At 38.5% G+C, this 23,980-nt stretch overlaps 1 protein-coding gene across 1 annotated transcript; it reads right to left on the bottom strand.

Annotated features, from left to right (window-relative positions):
* Positions 1-11,778: 11,778 nt before the first annotated feature.
* On the bottom strand, positions 11,779-12,495 carry LOC128109276 (proteasome subunit beta type-3-like). Its single transcript, XM_052736439.1, has one exon. The coding sequence runs from the start codon at positions 12,464-12,466 to the stop codon at positions 11,894-11,896; it is 573 nt and encodes a 190-aa protein (XP_052592399.1). The 5' UTR covers positions 12,467-12,495; the 3' UTR covers positions 11,779-11,893.
* Positions 12,496-23,980: the final 11,485 nt, after the last annotated feature.

Raw genomic sequence — 23,980 nt, 5'->3', positions numbered from 1 at the left:
TTTATTTTTTAAAACCATGTATTTGTTTTTATACTGTATATATCACTTTTTTTTTCTCTTTCAAGCCTACGTATATTTTACACACATTTTAAACTATTACATCTGAATCTGTCTTATTGTGAATCTATTGCTTTAAGCTGCAGCAGCTGTGGCTGCTGGCTCCGCCCACCTCAGCTTCCCAACATGGCGTGGTACTTTACCGCCAGCTCTGGGAGCTATCGTGGGTCTATGCTTTTATCCAAGCAGCGTGTAGCCCAGAAACCTCTTTTTTTGTTTTGTACTAGCAAAGGCTAAATCCACAATGTAGCTTAATGTGCCACTTGCAGAGGCCTCATTCCCGCCAAACTGCAGATCGAGCACACACGCTAGGAACCCGCCAGTAGCTCAAACCGGCAGCTGCTGCTCATTTGAGAGAGACAATTAGGAAGCTGTTTTTAGCTCCGTTTTAGAATCTTTTTTCTCAGTTTTTAGGTGGAAACTCGTGCCCCACGTTGGGCGCCATTTTTAGCTGGAGTTTTCCTGCCTGGCCCACAGTCAGGACAAATCTCTCTCACCCGCCAGTCCCAAGCCGCTCAAACCTGATCAAGTAAACACAGACACTTATATTGGTTACAAACTGTATGGCTGTGGCAGGCTTCTTGCTAACTGTTCTTACAGTTTAAATTAATCCATTTCTATTAATCTATACTTTGCCACGTGGCTTGTGGCTTACCGGTACTTTACATCTTCCTTGTCCTGATGGCGGCTGGCAGTGTCTCCTTCACCAGCTTCCTGTTCTCTCAATTTTCCTCTCTGTTAGTCCCGCCTATACTTCCTGCCTGGCCACTGCCAATCAGTGATTTATTCATTGACCAATCAGCAACACATTTGACATACAGACCATCCCACAGCATTTACTGCTGTGTAGAGACACTGTAGTAGAATATTATTTCAAGGTGTGTTACTTTTGATTATATTGCATTTGTTTAACTCTGTGAAACTGTGTTACTGTGCCTGTGTAAAACACTTGATGGTCTAATAAAGAACTGACCAATAGCAAGGCAGGAGAAAGGACAGGAGGGGCTGGCAGGCAGAGAAAAGACAGACAGGGAGAAATCTGAGAAGAAAGATCAAGAAAAGAGATGGAGGAATGAGAAAAGAAGGAGGAGCCAGAGGAGGAGGAGGGCATCAGGGGCCAGCTTCCAGCTACATAGCAAGCCAGGGAGTAAAAGTAAGATTTACAGAAGTCAGAGAATGGGAAAAGCCCAGAGGCAAAAGGTAGACAAGATAACTTAAGTTGAGGAAAGCTGGCAAGAAATAAGCCAAGCTAAGGCGAGGCATTTGTAAGTAAGAATTTGTCTCCTTGTGATTTATTTGGGAGCTGAGTGGTGGACCCTCAAAAAAAAGAAAGAAAAAAGGCCACAGACCAACTAAAACCAAGATACCCTTATCATAGCAATTCTTATGAAAGAAAAACATTTAATTGGAGAAGTTTACAGTTTCAGAGGTTTAGTTCTTTATCATCATGGTGCAACATGGTGGTATGCAGGCAGACATGATACTGGAAAAGTAGCCAAGTGTCCTATATTTTGGCTTGCAGGCAATAGGAAGTGGTCTGTCTCATTGAGTTTAGCTCATAGGAGCCCTCAAAACTCATCCCCACAGTGACACACTCCTCCAACAAGGCCACACCAACAAGGCCACAGCTCCTAGTAATAGTGGCACTCCTTTTAGGAATCATTTTCTTTAAAACCACCACTCTTTCTATGCCCATAGTTTTTAGATTTTTATCTTTTTCATTATTTTCCAATTTTCCATATGTTCCATTTCACTTTTTATCAACTTGCCTTTATAGTTGACTAAACATTCCAGTCCTCCTACCCTGTCTTCAAGACCTCTGTTCAGTCTATCTACAATGCTTCCACAGAGCTTTCCATTTAACTTACTGAATTTTTTATTTCTAGCATAAGTTTTCTTCAAAGTTTCTGTCTCTTTATTACATTTCATTTTTTAAAATTTTGTTAGTTCTTTAATAACTTCTTACAACATGTTTTGTTCATATGTAGTCCCATCTTCTAACTCTTCCAAAATCCATCACTCACCACCATCCACCTAACTTTGTATTCCATTTTTTCAAATATTAAACTCATTAATCCATGGGTCTAAACATTGTTCAATGTGTAACTTTCCACTATAGTGTGGTTGAATAACAAGGATCCATATATTCTTAGAGAAAACCGACTCTCTCCCTCCAGGCAGCTAACAATTGTCAGTAACTCCTTCTCCAAGGGTGGAATTTCATGTCCAACTCTGCTTTCCATGCTGGAATATGGGTTGGCTTGGGGCTTGAATGGGACTTCTTGCATGCTGCTACAAGTCCTATGAGCTCATATGGGCATCTGTCTTGCTGTTCCCAGGAAACACTGTTTCTTTGTAGTCATCCTCTGTTTTACTGCCCTTTCATCCCCTCTTTTGCAATAATCCCTGAGCCTTTGTATTGTATATGTGCTCCATATCCTGTCATGATGTCTTTACTTTTATTCAGCCATTTTATTTGCATTCTCTTGGAATTAATTTGGGAGTCTGTTTGTGTTCTCTTTGATTTCTTTAAACATATTTATAAAACTCTTTGAAATTGTTTGGACTTTCATTTCGGGCCATTACTATGGAATTCATATGTTTTGCAGGCAACATGTCCTGATTTTTCATGTTGTTTATTGTTCAGCATTGGGACTTGAGCATTTGGAGTTAAGTCATTGGAGCGTGTGTGTGTGTGTGTGTGTGTGTGTGTGTGTGTGTGCGTGTGTAATATTTGTCTGTCTACCTATCAGAAGAGAAAGAGATTAAATTTAAGCCTTATTTCATCTTTCTGTGTCAGTATTGACAATGTTCAGGAGGAACTAGACTATAGTAGGGATAAGGTGGATAAGGTGTCATTTTCCTCTGATAGACTGGTGTTTAGGCACTGACATTTATCTCCAATACTTCAACTGGACAAAGAAGGTTGTCTGTAAAAACAGTTAGTGGACATGGTTAGACACACTGTGAAGTTACAGCAAGAGTTAATTAAAAGAAAATAATCACTTCTTAGATGCCAGTAGTTTTCAAGAGTAAAGGAATATGGATAATATGTGTGTAATACTGTTTTAGTCAGGGTTAGTGCGAGTAGAGAGGAAAAGAAACAAAAGGACAAAAAGGCAGAGTATGAATAGTGATTAAGACTGGATTTCTAGAGAGGAAACAGAAGAGAGAACATAATACAGAATTACATAACAGAAGGTGCATACGTAACATAGAATAGTAACTGCGAAGGGGAGCAGGTGAGGGAATTCGGGGTAAAGGTCCTTGGGAAGGGAGTGATACCAACAGGAGACAAGTACAGTCAAGGAGTCACATCTCAGGGAGCTGAGCCACAATGAACACACAAACTAAGCCAGTTTATGTAAAATAAGACAGAAAAATTAAAAAAATGGAAGAATAAGGGGGATAAAAAGGGACTTCCATAGGGTGATACCCAGTAGGACTGAATGGAACTGTAAAATTGACATTTGCTGTTAAATAAAGGAAGACTCTGTGGAGAAGGAAAAGATAATGAGGTGGGGATATAGGATTTGGAAACTGTTTGGCTTATTCAGTCTGAGTCTCTTGGTATCCCTTTCCCATCTACCAGAAGCCTGTCTAATTGCAGAGATCTCTGTGATGAGTGAGACTGTTCTCTCCTCTGCATCTTCTTTTGTTGGTTGGATCACAAATGCTGATCAGGTCCACAGACATTTAAGCCAATTATCAGAAGCTGGTCACAATTCTTTTTTTTTTCTGGTTTCATTATTTTTTTTAATAATTTTTTTTATTAAGAGATTTTCTATTCATTTTACATACCAACTGCAGATTCTCCTGTCCTCTTCCTCCCATCCCCCAGCCTTCTCCCTCAACCCTCCCCCATTCCCACCTCCTCCAAGGCAAGATCTCCCATAGGGAGTCAGCAGAGCCTGGTACATTCAGTTGAGGCAGGTCCAAGCCCCTTCTTCCTGCACCAAGGCTGTGCAAAGTGTCTCACCATAGGCACCAGGTTCCAAAAAGCCAGCTCATGCACTAGAAACAGGTACCGATCCCACTGTTTCGGGGCCCCCTAAACAGTTCAAGCTAAACAACTGTCTTGCTTATCCAGAGGGTCTAGTCCTGTACCATGGGAGTTCCTCAGCTATTGGTCCACAGTTCATGTGTTTACACTAGCTTGGCTAGTTGTCTCTTTATTTTTTCCAGTAATGGTCTCGATATCCCTTTCTCATGGAATCCCTCCTCTCTCTCATCAGTTGGACTTCTGGAGCTCAGCCTGGGATGCATTTGTGGATCTCTGCATCTGCTTCCATAAGTCACTGCATGAGGGTTCTATGATTACAGTTAGGGTATTCAGCTATCTGATCACCAGAGTAGGCCAGCTCAGGCACCCTCTTGACTAATGCCAACAGTCTATTGTGGAGTCATCTTGTGGATTCCTGGGAACCACCCTAGCAATCTGTTTCTCCCTATTCCCGTGGTGTCTTCATATATCATGGTATCTCTTTCCTTGCTCTCCCACTCTGTTCCCATTCCAGCTCAACCCTCCTGCTCCCCTAAGATCTCATCCCCTGTCCCTTGCCCTCCATTACCCATCTTCACCCCCAGTTTGCTCATGTAGATCTCATCCATTTCTCCATCACTGGGCAATCAATGTGTCCTTCCTAGGGTCCTCCTTACTAGCTAGCCTCTCTGGAGCTGTGTTGCAGTCTGGTTATCCTTTGCTTTATATCTAGTATTGACTTATGAGTGAGTACACACCATGCTTGCCTTTATGAGTCTGGGTTACCTCACTCAGGATGATTTTTTCAAGTTTCATCTATTCACCTGCAAACCTCATGGTGCCATTGTTTTTCTCTGCTGAGTAGTACTCCATTGTGTATATGTACTACATTTTCGTTATCTATTCTTCAGTTGAAGGGCATCTAGGTTGTTTCCAGGTTCTGGCTACTACAAATAATGCTTCTATGAACATAGTTGAGCATGTGTCCTTGTGGTATGGTTGAGCATTCCTTGGGCATAAAAACAGCTTGGTACTGGCACAAAAGCCAACATGTGGACCAATGGAATCAAATTGAAGACCCTGACATTAATCCACACACCTATGAACACTTAATTTTTGACAAAGAAGCCAAAACTGTACAATGGAAAAAAGGAAGCATCTTCAACAAATAGTGCTGGCATAACTGGATGTCAACATGTAGAAGACTGCAAATAGATCCATATCTGTCACCATGCACAAAACTTAAGTGGATCAAGTGGATCAAAGACCTCAACACAAATCCAGTTACTCTGAACCTGATAGAAGAGAAAGTAGGAAGTAGTCTTGAACTCATTGGCACCAGAGATTACTTCCTAAATATAACACCAGTAGCACAGACACTGAGAAAAACAATTAATAAATGGAACCTCTTGAAAATGAGAAGCTTTTGTAGGGCAAGGATATGGTCAATAAGACAAAATGACAGCCTACACAATGAAAAAAGATCTTCACTAACCCCACATCTAACATAGGGTTGATATCCAGAACATATAAAGAACTCAAGAAACTAGACATCAAAATACCTAACAGTGCAATTAAAAAATGGGCTATAGAGCTAAACAGAGAATTCTCAACAGAAGAATCTCAAATGGCCAAAAGGCATTTAAGAAATTGCTCAACATCCTTAGTGATCAGGGAAATGCAAATCAAAATGACTCTGAGATACCATCTTACACCTGTCAGAATGGCTAAGATCAAAAACACTGAGGACAGCTTATGTTGGAGAGGATGTGGAGCAAGGGGAACACTCCTCCACTGTTGGTGGGAATGCAAACTTGTGCAGCCATTTTGGAAATCAGTATGGCAGTTTCTCAGAAAATTGGGAATCAATCTTCCTCAAGACCCAGCTGGTTACAATTCTGTGGGTTAAAATTGTGATTGTTGTTCCTCAGCTTGATTAGTACTCCCTTGTGTCTCACGTGATGATTAGAGTCTGTGTAAAACTTCCCATGTAGAATCTGTTTCCTGTCATGTTTTCAGCCTACTGGAAGTTGCATGGATCTGTTTGAAGTTTCTTTTCCACATAATTATTCTGCTACAAGATTTCAGCATGGAATTCTGTGACACTTGATCTTAGAAGAAACAAAGAATCTCAAGATTTGTGCCTGGACTGGAGATTAGATTTCTAGTAGAATGCTGCATAGCTGTTTTCTCTGAGATTAATACCTTACATGTTAGAGGGAAGATCATTAAGAAACAGTATGGTAAAGGGAAAGTAAAGCAATCAAATGTCCCAAATGGGGGTGAAACTTCCCATCCTCTTAGGGAAGCTCATTAAGCTCAGGAAGTAAAGGACCTAGTGGATTCAGGAAGTCTCTGCGTCTGAACAAATTCACTAGGCCCCTCCATTCTCAAGCTTAGATAAGCAGTAATGACTACTGAGAGACTTCTCAGACAATTGAGCTCCATAGAAAAGGCTCCACTCAGTCAAGGCACTAGGAAGAAACAGATCAGTAAAGCTGCCTGGAAAAAGCAGAAGCCTGTTAAACTGGAAGAGGAACAAACCAATTGAGTGCCCTAGAAAGGATACTGCAGATTGTTGAGTTGTTTGCAGGCTGTGTGGTGTACTATGCTTCATTTTTTCCAGCTCTCACAAACAATCACCCAAGCTGAGACTGGTTTTTGATGCATCTGTCTGAGTCATTTCCACTCTGGTAAGCGACCCCTCACCTATATTCCTGGAAGTAATCCCAATAAAACCCATTGTTTCACCATGTTGTACTTCGGTGTTGTCCTTGTTCAGTCTTTTGTCAGGTCACTGTCTGGGGTGAGTAGGTGTTTGTTCTTGTCTCCCTAAGAATAGAGTCACACAACATATACACAGAAGCAAAGATGAGAGAAAACCTTAGCCTCAGAATGCCTGTTGGATGATGAGAGGCTGAAACTAATGTGCATGCTAATTCACACTGTCTTCAAAGCTGGTTCAATACATTTTTGTTATCTAATGTGTACATGCTCTATATACACTGTATCATTATAAGACTAGCCTTCATCTACTTCTTATCCATCTGTAGATCAGAACCAGCTGGTATTTTAATGTATTAATACTGAAGTAAACTTCCCTTTACATTAATACTCTGGAGAAATGACAAACTAAATATATTACATTAACATGACAAAAGTTTGATTACTTCATTTTCAAATAGCATAATAATTTTATTTATTCCCCATAAGGTAATCTTAATGATGTATGTTATACCCACATATGTTATAAACTTCAAGATACAGCTTATGAACAACAATAGTGGAATAAATTTCTGTTTATATAAATTTATTTATTTATTTTATATCCTGGCCACAGTTTACCCTCCCTCCTTTCCTCCCAGTCTCTCCCCCTCACCCCCTATCTGTTTCGACCCACCAATTCATTCCTCCTCCATTTCTGGTCAGGAAAGTGCAGGTCTCCCATGAATATGAACAAAGCATGGTATATCAAGTTGCAGTAAGACTGAGCAATCCCCATGTATTAAGGCTGGGTATGGCAACCCAGCATGAGGAATAGGGTCTGAAAAGCCAGTAAAAGAGTTGGAGACACCCCCTGTTCCCACTGTTAGCTGTCCCTCAAGCTAGACAATTATAACAAATATGCAGAGTGCTGCGGTCAGTCCGATGCAGGCTCCCTGGTTGTCCATTCATTCTCTGTGAGTTCCTATGAACCCAGATTAGTTGATTATGTGAGTTTTCTTGTGGTGTCATTGACACCAGTGGTTCCTACACCATTTCTCTCCCTCCTCTGCAGGATTCCCTGAGCTCTACCTAATGTTTGACTGTGGGTCCTCATCTGTTACCATCAGTTGGTAGATGAAGCTACTCTGGTGACAGTTGGGCTAAGACACCAATGAAGGAGTATTAGCAGAATATCATTAAGCATCATTACATTGACATCATTGACATTTTTTCTCTAGTCTTATTTGGTTCTATCATAGGTCCCTGGGTCATCCAGAGTGTGGGTTCTGATTCTTCATGCAGTATCAGGGGTAGGTTTACTCTCTTGGCATGGGTTTAGGCTAGACTAGTCATTGATTGGCCACTCCCTCAATCTCTAGGCCACTTTTACCTCAACACATCCCATAGGCAGGACAGACAGTATGTTGAAGTTTATATGGTGAGTTTGGTTAATCATTTCCTCTACTTGAAGTCCTGGTGACAGGAGATGGTCATTATAGGCTAAATATCAACTATTGGTAGGAGTTATAGCTGGGGTTATCCTTGTAGATTCCTGGGTAGAAACTTGTGCCAGGTTTTTACCTGACCCCAAAATGCCCCCCTTCCAGTACTCTCTTTCAGGACTCTTCCCCACTCAAGCTGAGTGCTCATGTTCCCATCCCCATCTGCTCTCAGTCCACTCACAAAATCTCTTCTATTTCCCCTTCCCACGGAGATCTGTGTATACCCCCTTAAACTCTCTTTGTTGTGTAGTCTCTCTGGGGCTGTGAAATGTAGCATAGTTATCCTTTATTTTACACATAATATGCACTTATGAGTGATAACATACTGTGTTTGTACTTCTCAGTTTGGGTTACTGTAAAATGAATTGCTAAATGGTCTTAATAATAAAAAAAAAAAAAACAGAGCCAGATATTGAGGTGAAAACTGAAAGATCAGAGGAATTGGACAAGCCACAGCCAACCTCACCTTACCAACTCCTCAGCCTCTAGAGAGAGCTACATCCTGTATACCCATGCCTTATACACCTTTCTGTGCTCTGCCATCTTACTTCCTTTCTCAACCCAACTTCATCACTTTCTATTTCCTCCCAGCTCTATTACTTCCTGTCTGTCTATCCAGACCTCAAGACCTCTACGGTTAACTAGCACTGTGATTAAAGGCATGTACCATCATACCTGGCACTGTTCCCAGTGTGGCCTTGAACTCACAGAGATCCAGGTGGATCTCTGCCTCACAAATGTTAAGATTAAAGGCATGTGCTACCACTGCCTGACATCTATGTTTAATATAGTGGCTGGCTTTTTCCTCTGATCCCCAGATAAGCTTTATTGGAATGCACAAACAAAATATGATCACATTTCCCCTTTTTTGTCTAAAATAAAAAAGGTTATAACTAATATAAGAAAAACTATAAGTACAGTGACTATATACAATATATATAGGCAATAAATACATAAAGAATGTCTAGTCCATTTGCACTTAACAAATTCAGAGAAAATATTACATTATTTATTCTATTTTGGTGAGTACAAAATATACTTAATTCACTTTCTATCCTAACTTGTATTACCAACCAAAAACTATCTTTTGATATCTTTCAAATTTATATACTTTATACCTTTTAGTGAGTTTCTTTTCTGAAATTGTTATCAAGGAAAACTATAACTACAACTATCTAATCTTCAACTCCTCAGAGACCTGAGAAGGAAATAAATAATATTACCTAGTAAAACAGGAAGTGCAAGCAAGTGACTTCCAAAAAAATGTGAGGAATGACAGAAACAACTAGGTGCCTGGATAGTCACCTGAGGTTTCTCTGCAACATTGGGGCACCCATTTTTGGCCTGCCAGCCTAGCATATCTGACAGATTCATCTGTGAAACAGGATTTTCTAAAGAGCCTTCCTACCTTGTCTTGGCAAGGATTGGCAGTCCTTTTTTTGTGGCCTACTTGTCCATTTTGGACAACATACTGTCAGTAGTTGACATGAGGGCACTTTGTTGTGCTACCAAGAGCAGACATGTCTCATTGTCATAAAAAAGAAAAAAAATCTATTATTAAAACATCATGAATGCCATATTCTGCAGATCTCTGAAGTGTTTGAAGATGACTTGTCTATATATCTCTGCTTGACCATGAAAACATACCTAATATGACTACAAGTTCAATTGTAATAACTAATTGCTAACCTGCATTTCTTTATTATCCTAAATGTTGGCAATAACTTTTAAGGACTAGAAAATTACAATACATTCTTAAATGAATTATGTGGGTATAATACCTTGAACAAGATTAGTAATATATGTACAGTATTTTCTAACAAAATTACTCTCAACTTTATATCAATATACACAATTTGTATACAATATACAAAAATCCAATCAATGTAAAATATTTAAAACTAGTAGTTGCCTTTTAAAAGTAGATTCAGTAATCTAACTTTTTTCTTATCATATCTGTATCTTCCCCTTTTTTCTTTTCAGTGTAAATTCAATAATCTGCCCTTTATCCATCATTTCTATATCTTTTCTTTTTCAGCATAGATTCAATAATCTTTTATCTTATCATATCTATACCCTCTTTTTTTCACAGTAGATTCAATAATCTGCCTGTTTATCTTCTATCTATATCTTTTTTTTTCTTTTTCTTTTTTTTAAACAAGAACCTCAAATCTAATCTCCTTTATTTAGTCTTTTTCCTGAAAATTAACAATAACAAAACCAAACACCACCCACCCCAACTCTTAGGAATATGAATGTCATGTTCTTAAAATTACTTTATGTTGTCTGGGGAGTAGGGAGGCATCTTTAGGGAATCCTGAAAAGAAAAATTTTGGGTTAATTGTCAAGTCCTGGGATAGGTAGCTGTATCACTTGTTGCCAAGTTTCTGCATGATGCCAAAGTGCAGGGTTTGTCTCAAGTCCTTCCTCAAGTAGTCTGTGAGGCTGGATCATCTCAGCTAGCCATCTCGAAATTGTCCTGAGCAGTTTGTAGTCCAAAGCCATTCTTTGGGTGGTTTTGTCAGTTTATTGGTATTATCATCATCCTAATGGAATTCTCAATTGTTGTTGTGGGATCTCATCATCTTTTTGGAGACTTCAAAGTCACTATTAGGCATGGTCATAGTTCACTGCAGAAAACTTTTTTGTGCCTACTCTGTAGTTTGGAGCAGTATCAATAGTATCTGTTACAGAATCGTATCTCACAGCCAGTCCCCATTTTGCAATACAACAAGTTCCATTCTTCTTCACCAAGATATTCTTTGATTTCAAATCTCTGTGAGTAGTAGCTGGCTTTCTTTGGGTACCAACAATCTCCATGTGAAAATGGGCAAGACAGCTTGCTGTGGACAGAGTGAATGTGATCATCCCTTCCACTGTAACAATGTATCTATTCAAGTAATCAAAACGGGTTCCATGCTCATGGTAATCTGACACCAGCCACAGCTAACTCCATGTGAAACTGTTTTTGTTGTATGCGTCTATAAATCTTAGGATGTTTTAATGACATAACATCACACACAGTCTGATAAATATCTGCCTCTCAGAACCACGAACACTCTTCCCTAGAAGAGAATATCTTCGTAGCCACTTTTTCTCCCCATTACTTGCCTTGCCAAACTTCCCCAGACTGACCTTTGCCAATGCTTTCTTGTAATACAATGGTTCTGGCAATTGTTCTTTGAACAAGCAGTAGTAAACGTTTAATCCCAGTAACAGCATAGCAGCCACCACCAACATGATGAGAAGCAGCTGGCAACATGAAGCTGTGACTGTCACCTCCATGGTCCACCACCACAATTTGTGTCCCAGCCGTAGCTTTGCCTAAGCAAGCCTCCCAGGCTGGCCTCAAACTCAGGATCTTCCTGCCTCTGGCTCCTTCAACAAATCCTAATGGTGTGTGCCACCACACCCAGCCACATGCTGCTCAGGCATGAGCTGGGGACTGCAAGACCACAGGCAAGTGGCTTTTCCATGAATTTGTGCCACAAACATTGGGGCACCAGATGTAATATGAATCTTTTTTTTTTTTTTTTTGAAAGAAAAGCAATTTTATTAAAAAGAAAAACAACAAAAGAAAGCTGGGACCAGAGCATGGGGTCAGTCCATCCGGGCCTTCAGTGTCCTGGTGGTGATCTTGTCCTTTTCAATGATGTTTAACAATGACGCCCATGCCCGACACAGCATCCCGGTCCACGGCATTCAGCATGGCTTGGGAAATGGTCTCAAACAGGTGTTCTGGATCCATGTTGGGCTCCCAGAGAGACTCGCACATCCCATACATTTGTTTGGAGCAGGTACCACTGACTACAAAGTCATCAGTCACCATGGGGCAGCCAATGAGGTCTAGCGAGCAAATGAAGGGCTTGAAGGTCTTCGGGTCCAGCCCCGCGATGACAGGCTCGGTATAGTAGGGACCGAACCGTTTCTCATACAAGAGGTTGGCCACCATGCTCATGAGGGTGTAAGGCTTGATCTGCCGACCTTCCTTCAGCTCATACAGGTTCAGCCGGAACTTGAGGCGCTGGGCAACTGTCTGGACGTCGATAGCCAGCCCGGCCAGGCCTATGTAGAGCCTGTCACCCACGGGAAAGATCTTCTGGAAGTCCGTGGTCACCATCTGGGCCTGGATTCCGAAACGCCTGTCCGCAGCGATGGCCACACAGTTCTTGCCCTTCATGGCCATGACGGCCCCTCCGTTATAGGACATAATAGACATGATTGCGCTCTAGTAGGACTCCGATCACCACTGCCGTAATATGAATCTTAAATCATCTCATTAATAAAAAAAATCCTGGAGCCAGATATTGGGGTGAAAACTGAGAGATCAAAGAAACAGAAAGAAGCCAGCCACTTTCTTACCACTAGGAAAATCTCAGCCCAAGAGAGAGCTACTTCCTATATACTTATGCCTATATACCTTTCTGTGCTTTGCCATCTTACTTACTTTCTCCACCTAACTTCATCACTTCCTATTTCCTCCCAGCTCTATCACTTCCTATGGTGACATTTTATTTGTACTGAAATGTGATTTTATTTGTATGTTAATAAATAAAGTTGCCTGGGGATCAAAGCTAATAGCAAGCCATAGGAGAAGTCTGGCAGTGGTAGCACACACTCTTAATCCCAATCACATGACAGGCAGATCTCTGTGTGTTCAAGGATATCACCAGCATGGAGACACATGCCTTTAATCTCAATACCAACCACAGACGATCTGGAGGTCTATATAGATGGGCAGTGACGAGGAGGTCATGTGATTGGGTTTACAACCAATGAGAAGGTAGAATAGAAAGTCAATAAAAAGGACAAACACACAGGAAGTAGTTCTCTGGCGAAGGAGGAGAGCAGCAGCAGTGAAGGATAAGGTTTTTAGCTCTTAGCTATTGCTCTGACCTCTTGGGCTTTTTAACTCTGCAATCGGCTCTGTGTTTCTTATTTAAAAAGACAGTTACATCTACAACTTCCTGTCTGTCTGTCCAGACCTCCAGACCTCTATGGTTAACTAACACTGTGATTAAATGCATGTACCATCATACCTGGCTCTGTTTCCAGTGTGGCCTTGAACTCACAGAGATCCAGGTGGATCTCTGCCTCTCGAATATTAGGATTAAATGTGTGTGCTACCACTGCCTGACCTCTATATTTAATATAGTGGCTATCTTTTTCCTCTGATCCCCAGATAAGTTTTATTGGGGAACACAAATAAAATATCACCACAGGTTACCTCATTCAGGATGATTTTTTTTCTAGTTCCATCCATTTGCCTTCATATTTTCTAATGTCATTGTTTTAAACAGCTGAGTAATACTCCATTGTGTAAATGTACCACAGGTACTTTATCTATTATCTATTCTTCAGTTGAGGAACATCTAGGTTGTCTAAATGTTCTGTTTGTTACAAATAAAGCTACTATGAACATTGTTGAGCAAGTATTCTTGTGGTATGATTGAACATCTTTTGGGTGTATGTCCAAGAGTGGTATAGCTGGGTCTTGTGGTCAACTGATACCCAGCTTTCTGAGAAATCACCACACTGACTTCTAAAGTGGTTGTACAAGATTGCACTCACATCAGCAGTGAGGAAGTATTCCCCTTGCTCCACATCCTTTCCAGCATGACCTGTCACTTAAGTTTTTGAACTTAGCCATTCTGACAGGAATAAGATAAAATCTCAGAGTCATTTTGATTTGCATTTCCCTGATGGCTAAGGATGTTGAACATCTCAAGTGTTTCTCGGCCATTTGAGATTCTTCTGTTGAAAATTCTCTGTTTAAGCCTGTACACCATTTTTAATTATATTATTTAGTTTGCTGATGTCTAGTTTCTTGAGTTCTTTACTTATTTTGGAAATCAGCCCTCTGTCAGATGTGTGATTGCTGAAGCTTTTTACCCATTCTGTAGGCTGCTGTTTTGTTCTATTAATGGTGTCCTTTGCCTTACAGAAACTTTTCAGTTATTAAGTGCTGATCTTAGTGTCTGTGCTATTGTTGTCCTCTTCACGAAGTTGTATCCTGTGCCATTGTGTTCAAGGCTATCTCCCACTTTCTCTCCTGTCAGGTTCAGTGTATCTAGATTTATTTTGAGGTCTTTGATCCCCATGATCATTTCATTAGATGCTAAAAAAGCCTTTGACAAAATTCAATACCCCTTCATGATAAAAGTCTTGGAGAGATCATGGATACAAGGGACATACCTAAACATAATAAAATTAATATACAACAAGCCTATTGCCAATATTAAATTAAATGGGGAGGAACTCAAAGCAATTCCACCAAAATCAGGAATGAGACAAAGTTGTGCACTCTCTCCATACATATTCAGTATAGAACTTGAAGTTCTAGTTAGAGCAATAAGACAACCAAAGGAAATCAAGTGGATACAGATTAGAAAGGAAGAAATTAAAGTATCATTATTTGCAGATGATATGACAGTATATATAAATGACCCCCAAAATTCTACCAGGGCTCCTACAGCTGATAAACACCTTGAGCAAAGTAACTAGATGCAAGACTAACTGAAAGAAAATAAGTTTCCCTCCTATATATAAATGAAAAATGATCTAAGAAAGAAATCAGACACTTTTACAATAGCATCAAATAATATAAAATAGCTTGGGGTAACTCTAACCAATCAAGTGAAAGACTTATATGATGAGAGCTCTAAGTCTTTGAAGAAAGAACTTAGAGAAGATATCAGAAAAAGGAAAGAACTCCCATGCTCATGGATCAGTAAGAATAACATAGTAAAAATGACCATCTTACCAAAAGCAATCTACAGATTCAATGAAATCCTCATTAAATCCTCAACACAATTCTTTACAGACCTTAAAAGAACAATACTTAGCTTCATATGGAAAAGCAAAAAACCCCAAGATAGCTAAAATAATCCTGTACAATAAAAAAACTTCCAGAGGTATCACCATTTCTGATTTCAAAATCTACTACAGAGCTATAGTAATAAAACTGAATTGTATTGGCATAAAAATCAAAGACCCAGACATAAATCCACAGTCATTTAGACATCTGATTTTCAATAAAAAAGACAAAATTATACAATGGAAAAAAAAAGCATCTCCAACAGATGATGCTATTCCAACTGGTTGTTGGCATATAGAAGAATGCAAATCGATCCATATCTATCACCCTGCATTAAAAATTCTTGTGCATGAAGGAAGCTATGAGGATAGAGACTGCCTATACAGTACTTAAAAGTACAAAATGTTGGCTGTGTTGTTAGTTTTATCAGCAAAGTATTTGTCTTACAAGTATGAGGACCTGACTTCAGTCTGCCAAACTTGGTAAGAGGAGCCTATCATAGTGGCATATACTTATGTTCCTAGCACTGGCAAAGTGCTGACAATTGGATCCTGGGAACTTCTTCTAAACAGCCATTCTAGCCTAATACATAAGCTCCCAGTCAAAGAGAGCCTCTGTCAAAATAAACTAAAATAACAAAATAAACTAAAATAACAAAATAAAATAAAATAACAAGATAGATTGCACCTCAGGAATGGCATCCAAGATTTCCCACTAGCCTTCCCATACACATATGCATCCATACACACTCAAGCACCTGCATACATATAAATATGTGCACACACACAAAATAAAATTGAAAAACTAATAAAGTTGAAGTCTAAAATGTTATACGTGCCATTACGGTAGTATTAATTTCAATTCACAAGACATCTCACTGATCACAGCTTTCTGACTACTCCTTGAACAAAAGAAGTCATAATCTAGCATTTTCCAGGGTATTTGCTCTATCATGACTCTGTCTGTAGTGATTCTTATTGCTATAGGTTTTAGTTTGTGCTTGTTACAGTTCTGTCTGCAATGGGGGACAATCATGATATTGTGAAAAGGAATGAATTAGAAGTTGGAGTCTTTAGTGGTTGTGGAGACCCCATGGGACTGGACTAGGGCCTCTGGATACGGAAGACGGTTGTTTGGCTTGAACTGTTTGGGGGGCACCCAGGCAGAGGGATTGGGATCTGCCCCTGGTGCATAGGCAGGCTTTTGGGAATCCGGTGCCTGTGGTGTGACGCCTTGCGCATCCTTGGTGGAGTGGGAAGGGGCTTGAACCTGCCTAGGGTCAGTGTGCTGGGCTCTGCTGACTCCCCATGGGAGACCTTGATTTGGGGGGATGTGGGGATGTGGGGTGGCTTGAGAGAGAGGGCTGGGGGGTGGGAGGAGGGAGGAGGTGGGATCTGTAGAGTGAGAAGAAAATTTCGTAATAATGAAAAATGAAAAAAAAAAGTCCAAGTCTTCTGTTAGGTAACGTCCTGAAATAAGTAATTATAATATCACCAAATGCAGAAATGATTAATTGAACTTGAACAAACAGAACATTATTAAAACTTCAATAATTTGGTTGTAACCTTTGGGGACTTTTTTTAAAAACTGAATTGGTGTTTATTTTTGATGTGGTGAATCCTTCTTCAGAAAGCTAAGTACAGAAGCCAAATATGTGAGAAAATAATACATTTACAAGGTCTTTGTATGTTATTTTCTATAACTAAAATGTTTATAAAATGGTTAATACACATTATTTTTAAATGACAAGTTCTCACTATTTCCTCTACTCTGAAAATCCTCAGGTGTCACCAATATTAAAATAACTGCCACAGTCTGATGTCTTCCCCTCAAGCTCACCGACTTTTGACTTCTCTGCCAGTAAGTTTTTCAGCTCCATAGATAGTAACCCCTATGAAGTCATCCTACCATTTCTTCATGATCTTGGTAGAGGGTGCTGGACTTGTCTCTGTTCTTTGTCTCTGAGCTCATTGTCACTTTTCAGATGGGAATAATCACATGCTCCCGTTTGTTCCTCCCCACGTCCTGGACTATAGATAGTAAACACTTGAAATGATGGGATTCATCTTATTTCTTTCCCTGGTCTCAGAGTTCATTGTCCTTTACTATCCAGAGCTCACTTTCTTAAAATAACCATTTTTTTCAAATATGCTAGCTCATTCTTTAGTTGTTTCAAAGGGATGGACTTCATCTGAGCTATCAAAGGAACTACTGTCTATGTCTCTAACTGCAGTCTTTCTAGAGAGTATAATATTGAGTCTTATGGCAAAGTTGAGGCTAATATTCATAACAATTCATGCATTTCACTTACTACTTATATAGCATTCTTTGTGAAGTATTTATATTGGTTCTTTTTTATTTTCAATGTCAATCCTTTAGAGATCATGTCTATAAACACATTCATATTTTCCTATTTTCCCATCAAAGCAATTTTGTAATATAATAATTCATTTTATTCTCTGTTAATGTTTCATATCTTACATACATTTGTATGTTATAGTCTTCAAAGTCCATTATAATTTTAAAATTAAGAATATAGTCACCATTAAAAGAATTTAAGGAAGAAAAATAAAGATGTATATTTATATTTTCAAAATTTGAGATTAGTTCCTTCTTGTGGATATATTTTTATTTCATTTATAATTCACTTTATGTCTGGAAAAATATTTCCTATTTTATAATTCAAATATTTATAAAAAAATATCTCTCAGCTTTAACTGTTTAAAAACTCTTTGATATTCTTTAATTTTTGACAGACGTTTTGTTTCCATCAAATGTAAAACTGTGATTTGAATAAGGTTTTTTTTTTGTATTGATTTAAAATGACTAAAAGAGAGGGAACAAAACACCCAAGAAAAATGAGTCTCGGATAAAACAAACAGCAGGATGGCTTGTCTAAATTCAGCCATGCCAATAATCAGGCTAAACGTCTCAACTCTTCAACTTAAAAATGATATATTCAGATTCAATTAATATAATATCAAATCTAATAATATAATATTTTTCTGAAAACACAGTGTTAATGCAAAGATACTAATAAATTAAAGGTAAAAATATTGAAAAGATACGTCTATTCAAAAGAAATCTAGAGTAACTGCCTTAAAATAAGACAAAGAAGATTTTAAACAAGAATTTGCAAGGAAAGCTGAAGGATAATTTCATAAAGATGCGGACATGAGTGAAATGATGAAAACACATATTTACTTAATAACAGAGATATAGGATGCAGGCGACAACTGGCTGATTTTAATACTTTTCTTTCAAGAATTGATGAAACAATTATACAGAAAATTAGTAAGAATATAAAGCCTTTACACACCTCTCAAGATCAGTGTGTCCTAACTGACAGTTATGGAGCACTGCCCACCAATAACAGAATGAGTATTTTTCTCCAGTGTACAAGAAATGTTTACAAAGATTGTCCATATGCTGGGTATAAAGAAAGACTCAATAAACTTAAATTGATTCAGATCATACAAAGCCTGTTCTCTGCCCAAATGGAATTAGCTAGAAATCAATTATACAAAGATATCTTGAATACAACTGATTATTTGGCAGCTACTAAACATGCTTCAAATAAACAATATTCAAAGGAGATATCAAAAGGGAAATTTGAAGATTTACAATGGAAGAAAATGAAAATATTATACATTATATTTGTTGAGATGCCACTATTTCAAGGAACACCCAAGGCACAGGCACTCATACTTAAGAGACGTTCTTAAATAATATCTGCTTAGGAAAAACAGAACAAAAAAATATAAGGTAAGCAGAAATTGGAAACAATAGAATAAAAATAAAGTAAAAAGCAAAGAGCTGTTTTCAGATCAATGAAAAGTTGTGTCATCTGAAACTTCACACTTTTAAAGTGTGTTGTTCTGCATTGACTGTTCAGATAGACAAAAAATGATAAACACATGTCAGTTATGGTTTTTCAAGAGTGATGGCATGAGTACAATTTCTATGGACAACTAAAATACAAAAGAGCATGTTAGACCACCGTTATGACACATTAGGCACAAAAGAGCAGAAAGTACTGAAGTTCACGGACAAAGAAATACAGACAGAACGTCTTGGTGACAAAGCCAGTAACTGCAAAATCACAACTCAGTAAATAAGCCCTGGGGAAAAGTCTGGAAATTAGCAAGTCTTTCAGGCATTGGATAAGCATATATTAAAGAAAGTTATAGAATTATCAGAATAATTCTAAATGTGGTCAACACAAAACAAAGAACTCTATTAGGAAAACTTTCTCATGTTTATCATGGTGAGGACCAGGAAGTATTCTAATATCATTTATAAGATTATAGGACAGGTCTTGGTACTATGAGTGGTGAACTAACAAGAACAAAGTGTGCTTATGTTACAGTAGATCAACCTGAATGTTTCATGATCAGGATCTGGCTATAAATGAAGGTTGGCTTACTAGTTAGAGTTAGTAATTGGAAACACAGTACAAACATACATACAACCACACAAACATACAAACGCTCAAAGAAAAAGATATTCAAAAATTATATTAAACTGCAACAAAATGTTTCAAGCATTCATTGAGAGCTGTGAAATGTTCTACTTGCTCAAAACTACAGTATCAGAAGAAGGAACTAATTTAAACCTGCCATCGCATCATCAGCAAAATTTTAAAATACTTTTAAAGTAACTATTTATATATACAAAGACATATTGTACCAATCAGTATTTTCATGGTGGGGTGGATTTTGAACATTCTTCCTATGATGTTTTATGTAGCAAGCCATATTGATGGTAGAGGTAGCATTTATAATTCCTGTCGAAACATAGAACCTGGTTTAGGGTATTTATTGCTCTATTGATAATTAGACCAATTAACTTTTTGATTTAGTTTATTTATTTATTCCATTTGTTTTTTATGTATTTATTTGTTTATTCTATCTATCTACCTAGATGTCATTTATTTACTTATGTGTATGGTTGCCCATGGCAGTCAAAAGATGGTGTTGGCTCTCTGGACACTGGAATGGCAGGCATTTGTGAGCCACCAGATATGACTACTGGGAACCTGACTCCTGTCTTCATGATGTGCCATCTCTTGAGTCCTGAATAGATTCCAGTTTGACTGAGTTTCTTGCACAGCTTCCTGAATTGAGTGAATTAGTTCTCTCTTCCCTCCTTGGTGCTGTCTTTCCGTTCATGCTGTTTGTGACAGGGGAGACTTGGAGTCCTCTGTGACTTCTGTGGCAGCCTTGAAAGGACTGATCACCAGACTTTATGCTCACAAAAGTGTGTAGAGCTCTTTGCCCTGGCTCCCAGCTCTGCAGTGGCACTTCCTCAAAGCTTCATGATCCATGTTCGTGAAGTGAGTTTGTGTGTTGTCTAGTGGCTTCCACTGACGTCAGCCCTGCCCTCCACAATTCACCATAACTATGAACTTCAACCAACCTCATCACCAATTATGTCTCCGGTTCTTTGTCTTCTTCCTGACTGACCCCCGTGAACAAGAGGGGAAACGATTCACTGCTGGATTCCACGACTCTCAGCAGAGTTGCTTCGCGCAGCTGTGTACCAACTTGCTCTTTCCTGCTTGTTCTCCATTGAGAGCTCACCTGGACTGACAAATTCATTCACAGCTACTGTATCTTGCAAGTATAGAGATCAGTGTATATCTTGATTATGTAATGAAGCTTTTCAATCTGCTGTCTTATCTGGGATGATATAGACCCCAAAAGCTGACTCATGTCACCTTATGCAAACATCTAAAAATTTTATTTTACTTATCTTTAGTTCTGTAGCTTAAGCAAGAATGTTTACATAAAATGTTATTTCTAGAAAAATCTATTATTTAAATTCATAAATTTGTATATCTCATGAGAAGACTGCCTTTAAAAAATTCTCTGTGTCAATACCTGCTTTAGAGAAAATGACTTATTTAGATCTCTGGGACAAGCTTCAAAACTGAATTCAAAGATCCATGAATTTCAGTAAAAAATGATTTATTTTAAACATTCACCTCTACTCCCAGTTTTAAAAAATCAAATAAAATCTGAGAAAAATAAGAAGTGAAAAGAAACAGAAGTAGTTGAAAGTATACCTAAGAGAAATTATTAATCACTATTAGACACAACTTTTGGCAAACAATGAAAGTTTTAAAACTTGCAGAGGCCTCTTGTCCATACAGTCAACTTATTTTCAAAACATGACTCTAAAGCCATACAGGGAGTTGTCAAAAAGATGTGTGCATATTTTAAAATTATAAAATGTAGATGATGAAATAAATATATATGAGTGTCCTTTAAAATACAATCAGAGGAGAATTTCCCCATAAGTCGTTTGTTGTTTTGAAGGAAGAGAATTTGATTTTTAAGATAAATTCTAGAGAGACATTGAAATAAATCATTACAGCAGAAGGTAAATTTGAAAGTGATATTCCTATTTAAAGATTTCAGCACATGGGTTGCCTTTTTAAACTCAGACTACCTTCCCTGGTAAACTCCATGGTGAACTGTTCTGATTGCAGTCAGATTTTCTTTCAGACATCATGTATGTTTTTCCCAAGGAGGGCATATGGTGATATTTTATTTATATAAAATGTTATTTGTGTGTTAATAAATAAATTTGCCCGAGGGTCAGAGCTATTAGCAAGCCATAGGAAAGCAGGGCAGTGGTGGCATACACTTGTAATCCCAGCACTTGGTAGGCAGAGCTAGGTAAGTCTCTGTGTGTTCAGGGATACAGCCATTATTGGATACACATGCCTTTAATCTCAATACCAATCATTGAAAACCTGGAGGTCTATACAGACAGGCCGTGACGAGGCGGTCATGTGGTTGGGTTTACAACCAATGAGAAGGCAGAAAAGAAACTCTATATAAAGACTTTAACACAGGAAGTAGCTCTGGTTCGGAGAGGTAGGACCACCGCAGGAGGAAGGGTAAGGTTTTAGCTCTTAGCTCTGACCGCTTGGCTTTCTTCTTTGCATTGGTTATGTGTTTCTTATTTAATAAGACAGTTGGTTACATCTACAAGGGCATGCTCATATGACATCAGATTTACATGTTGATAAAGATGGCTAATATGCTATGCACTGACTTTATAAACCTCTTTAAAAGAGTTCCTTAGGCTGATACTAAAATGTGTCAGCCAAATAACTATTTTCATATTTCCCAGCAGCTCACATCAAAAAGTAGAAAGGAACTCGAAACATCATCTTGATGCTATTTTATGTAAACTGATACATTTAAAATATTAGCCTGTCAATATAAAATCAATGAATGAGTTATTCATCTCATTGTTATAGATGGTTTAAACAACCATTTGGGACCTGTTCTGTGTCTTAGGCTGCATCCTAGCAATCTTTTATGTCTGTAATTCAACTAATCCAATTCATAATTTCAAAAATCACATTGAGTTAATCACTAAATTCTGGATTGTGAAGACTTAGAAATTGATAATGTTATGATTATCTTGTCCAATGGCAAGGACAGTGTATTACTATGGTCTGTAGGTTTTGTTTTCTTGTCTTTCCTAGTCCCCTCATATCTCCTTTCTCTTCTATTCAGTTTGCCCATAAAGGTTATCAATTATCCACTCATATGTATTCAATAAGAATCTAAAATAGAAACTGTATGAACACACTTTCAGCATCACCCTAATCGTTTACTTGCTCTATCGCTTCCCTTCTGTATCAGTTACTGGTCTTTGGAGGCCACTATTTGTGATATGAAATAAGTTCCCTGTGATAAAAGCTTACACCTTACCCAGTGGCAGAATCTCAACAGGTGGTCTGTGTATGACAGACATTTCTGAGCTAGTAGGTAGGAATGGAGGATGCAGGTGATATAAACTGGGGCAAAGCAGTGAAGAACTCGACCCAGAAAGGAAAACCATAATCATGATACCTCCATGAAAACTGTGGTGACATATTGTATCACCCAATATATTGTGCATCCTAATAAACTTATCTGGGGTCAGAGGACAGAACAGCCACTAGATAGACATAGAGGCCAGAAAATGGTGGCACTCACACCTTTAATCCTATCACTTGGGAGGAAGAGATCCATTTGGATCTCTGTGAGTTCAAAGCCACACTGGAAACACCAGGCATGGTGACACACTCCTTTAATCCAAGGAAGTGATGGTGGAAAGCAGAAAGGTATATAAGGCATGAAAACCAGGAACTAGAGCTGGTTAACCTTTTAGGCTTTTGAGCAGCAGTTCAGCTGAGACCCATTTGGATGATGACACAGAAGCTTCCAGTCTGAGGAAACAGGATCAACTGAGGAACTGGTGAGGCGAGGAAGCTGTGGCTTATTCTGCTTCTCTGATCTTCCAGCATTCACCCCAATACCTAGTTCCCGTTTGTTTTTATTAATAAGACCATTTAGGAATTCACGTTACAGGAAATCACATGTCTCCTCCTGCTACCAGCCCTGATGCTGTGTGACAGGCATTTACCCTGCTCACCAGAGGCACATGGAGTTCCAGGCCTAGGACACAGAGATATAAAAAGAGAAACCAGGTGTGAGCTGAATTAGCTTTAATCTGGCTACTGACACAGGATCACAAAATACCTGTTCAGACTAGAGCAGCTGCCCTCTGTCAACATTTGGAGCCTCACCCTGCTGACCAGTTGTCATACCTGTTCCCCGTGTGGCCTACTTCTGTCCTGGTTCATAAGCAAATGAAAACAAAACAAAACCATGGAAAAAGACTTCGACTTAATTATATTTGTGTAATGCCAAATTGTCTATTTCATTATGAAGACTCATTTTCCTTACAACTATTGATATTTGGTTATTCTCTTTTTTATTTTGTCTAATGTAAAGCAACCTAGAAAATTTTGAGTGAGACCAAAATGTCAGAAAAAAAGATGATTAAAGTATTGATATTTATGTGTGCTAAAATGCATTTGTCTGTACTATTTTAATGTCCAAGAATGCT

This window comes from Peromyscus californicus, unplaced genomic scaffold (assembly GCF_007827085.1).
Source record: "Peromyscus californicus insignis strain IS unplaced genomic scaffold, ASM782708v3 Scaffold_14__1_contigs__length_90479793_seg_1, whole genome shotgun sequence".
NCBI classification, from domain to species: Eukaryota; Metazoa; Chordata; class Mammalia; order Rodentia; family Cricetidae; genus Peromyscus; species Peromyscus californicus.
This window is presented reverse-complemented; position numbering and strand designations above follow the sequence as displayed.

Excerpts from the sequence above, each read along its gene's own strand:
- LOC128109276 (XM_052736439.1), bottom strand. The coding sequence starts at position 12,466 with ATGTCTATTATGTCCTATAACGGAGGGGCCGTCATGGCCATGAAGGGC.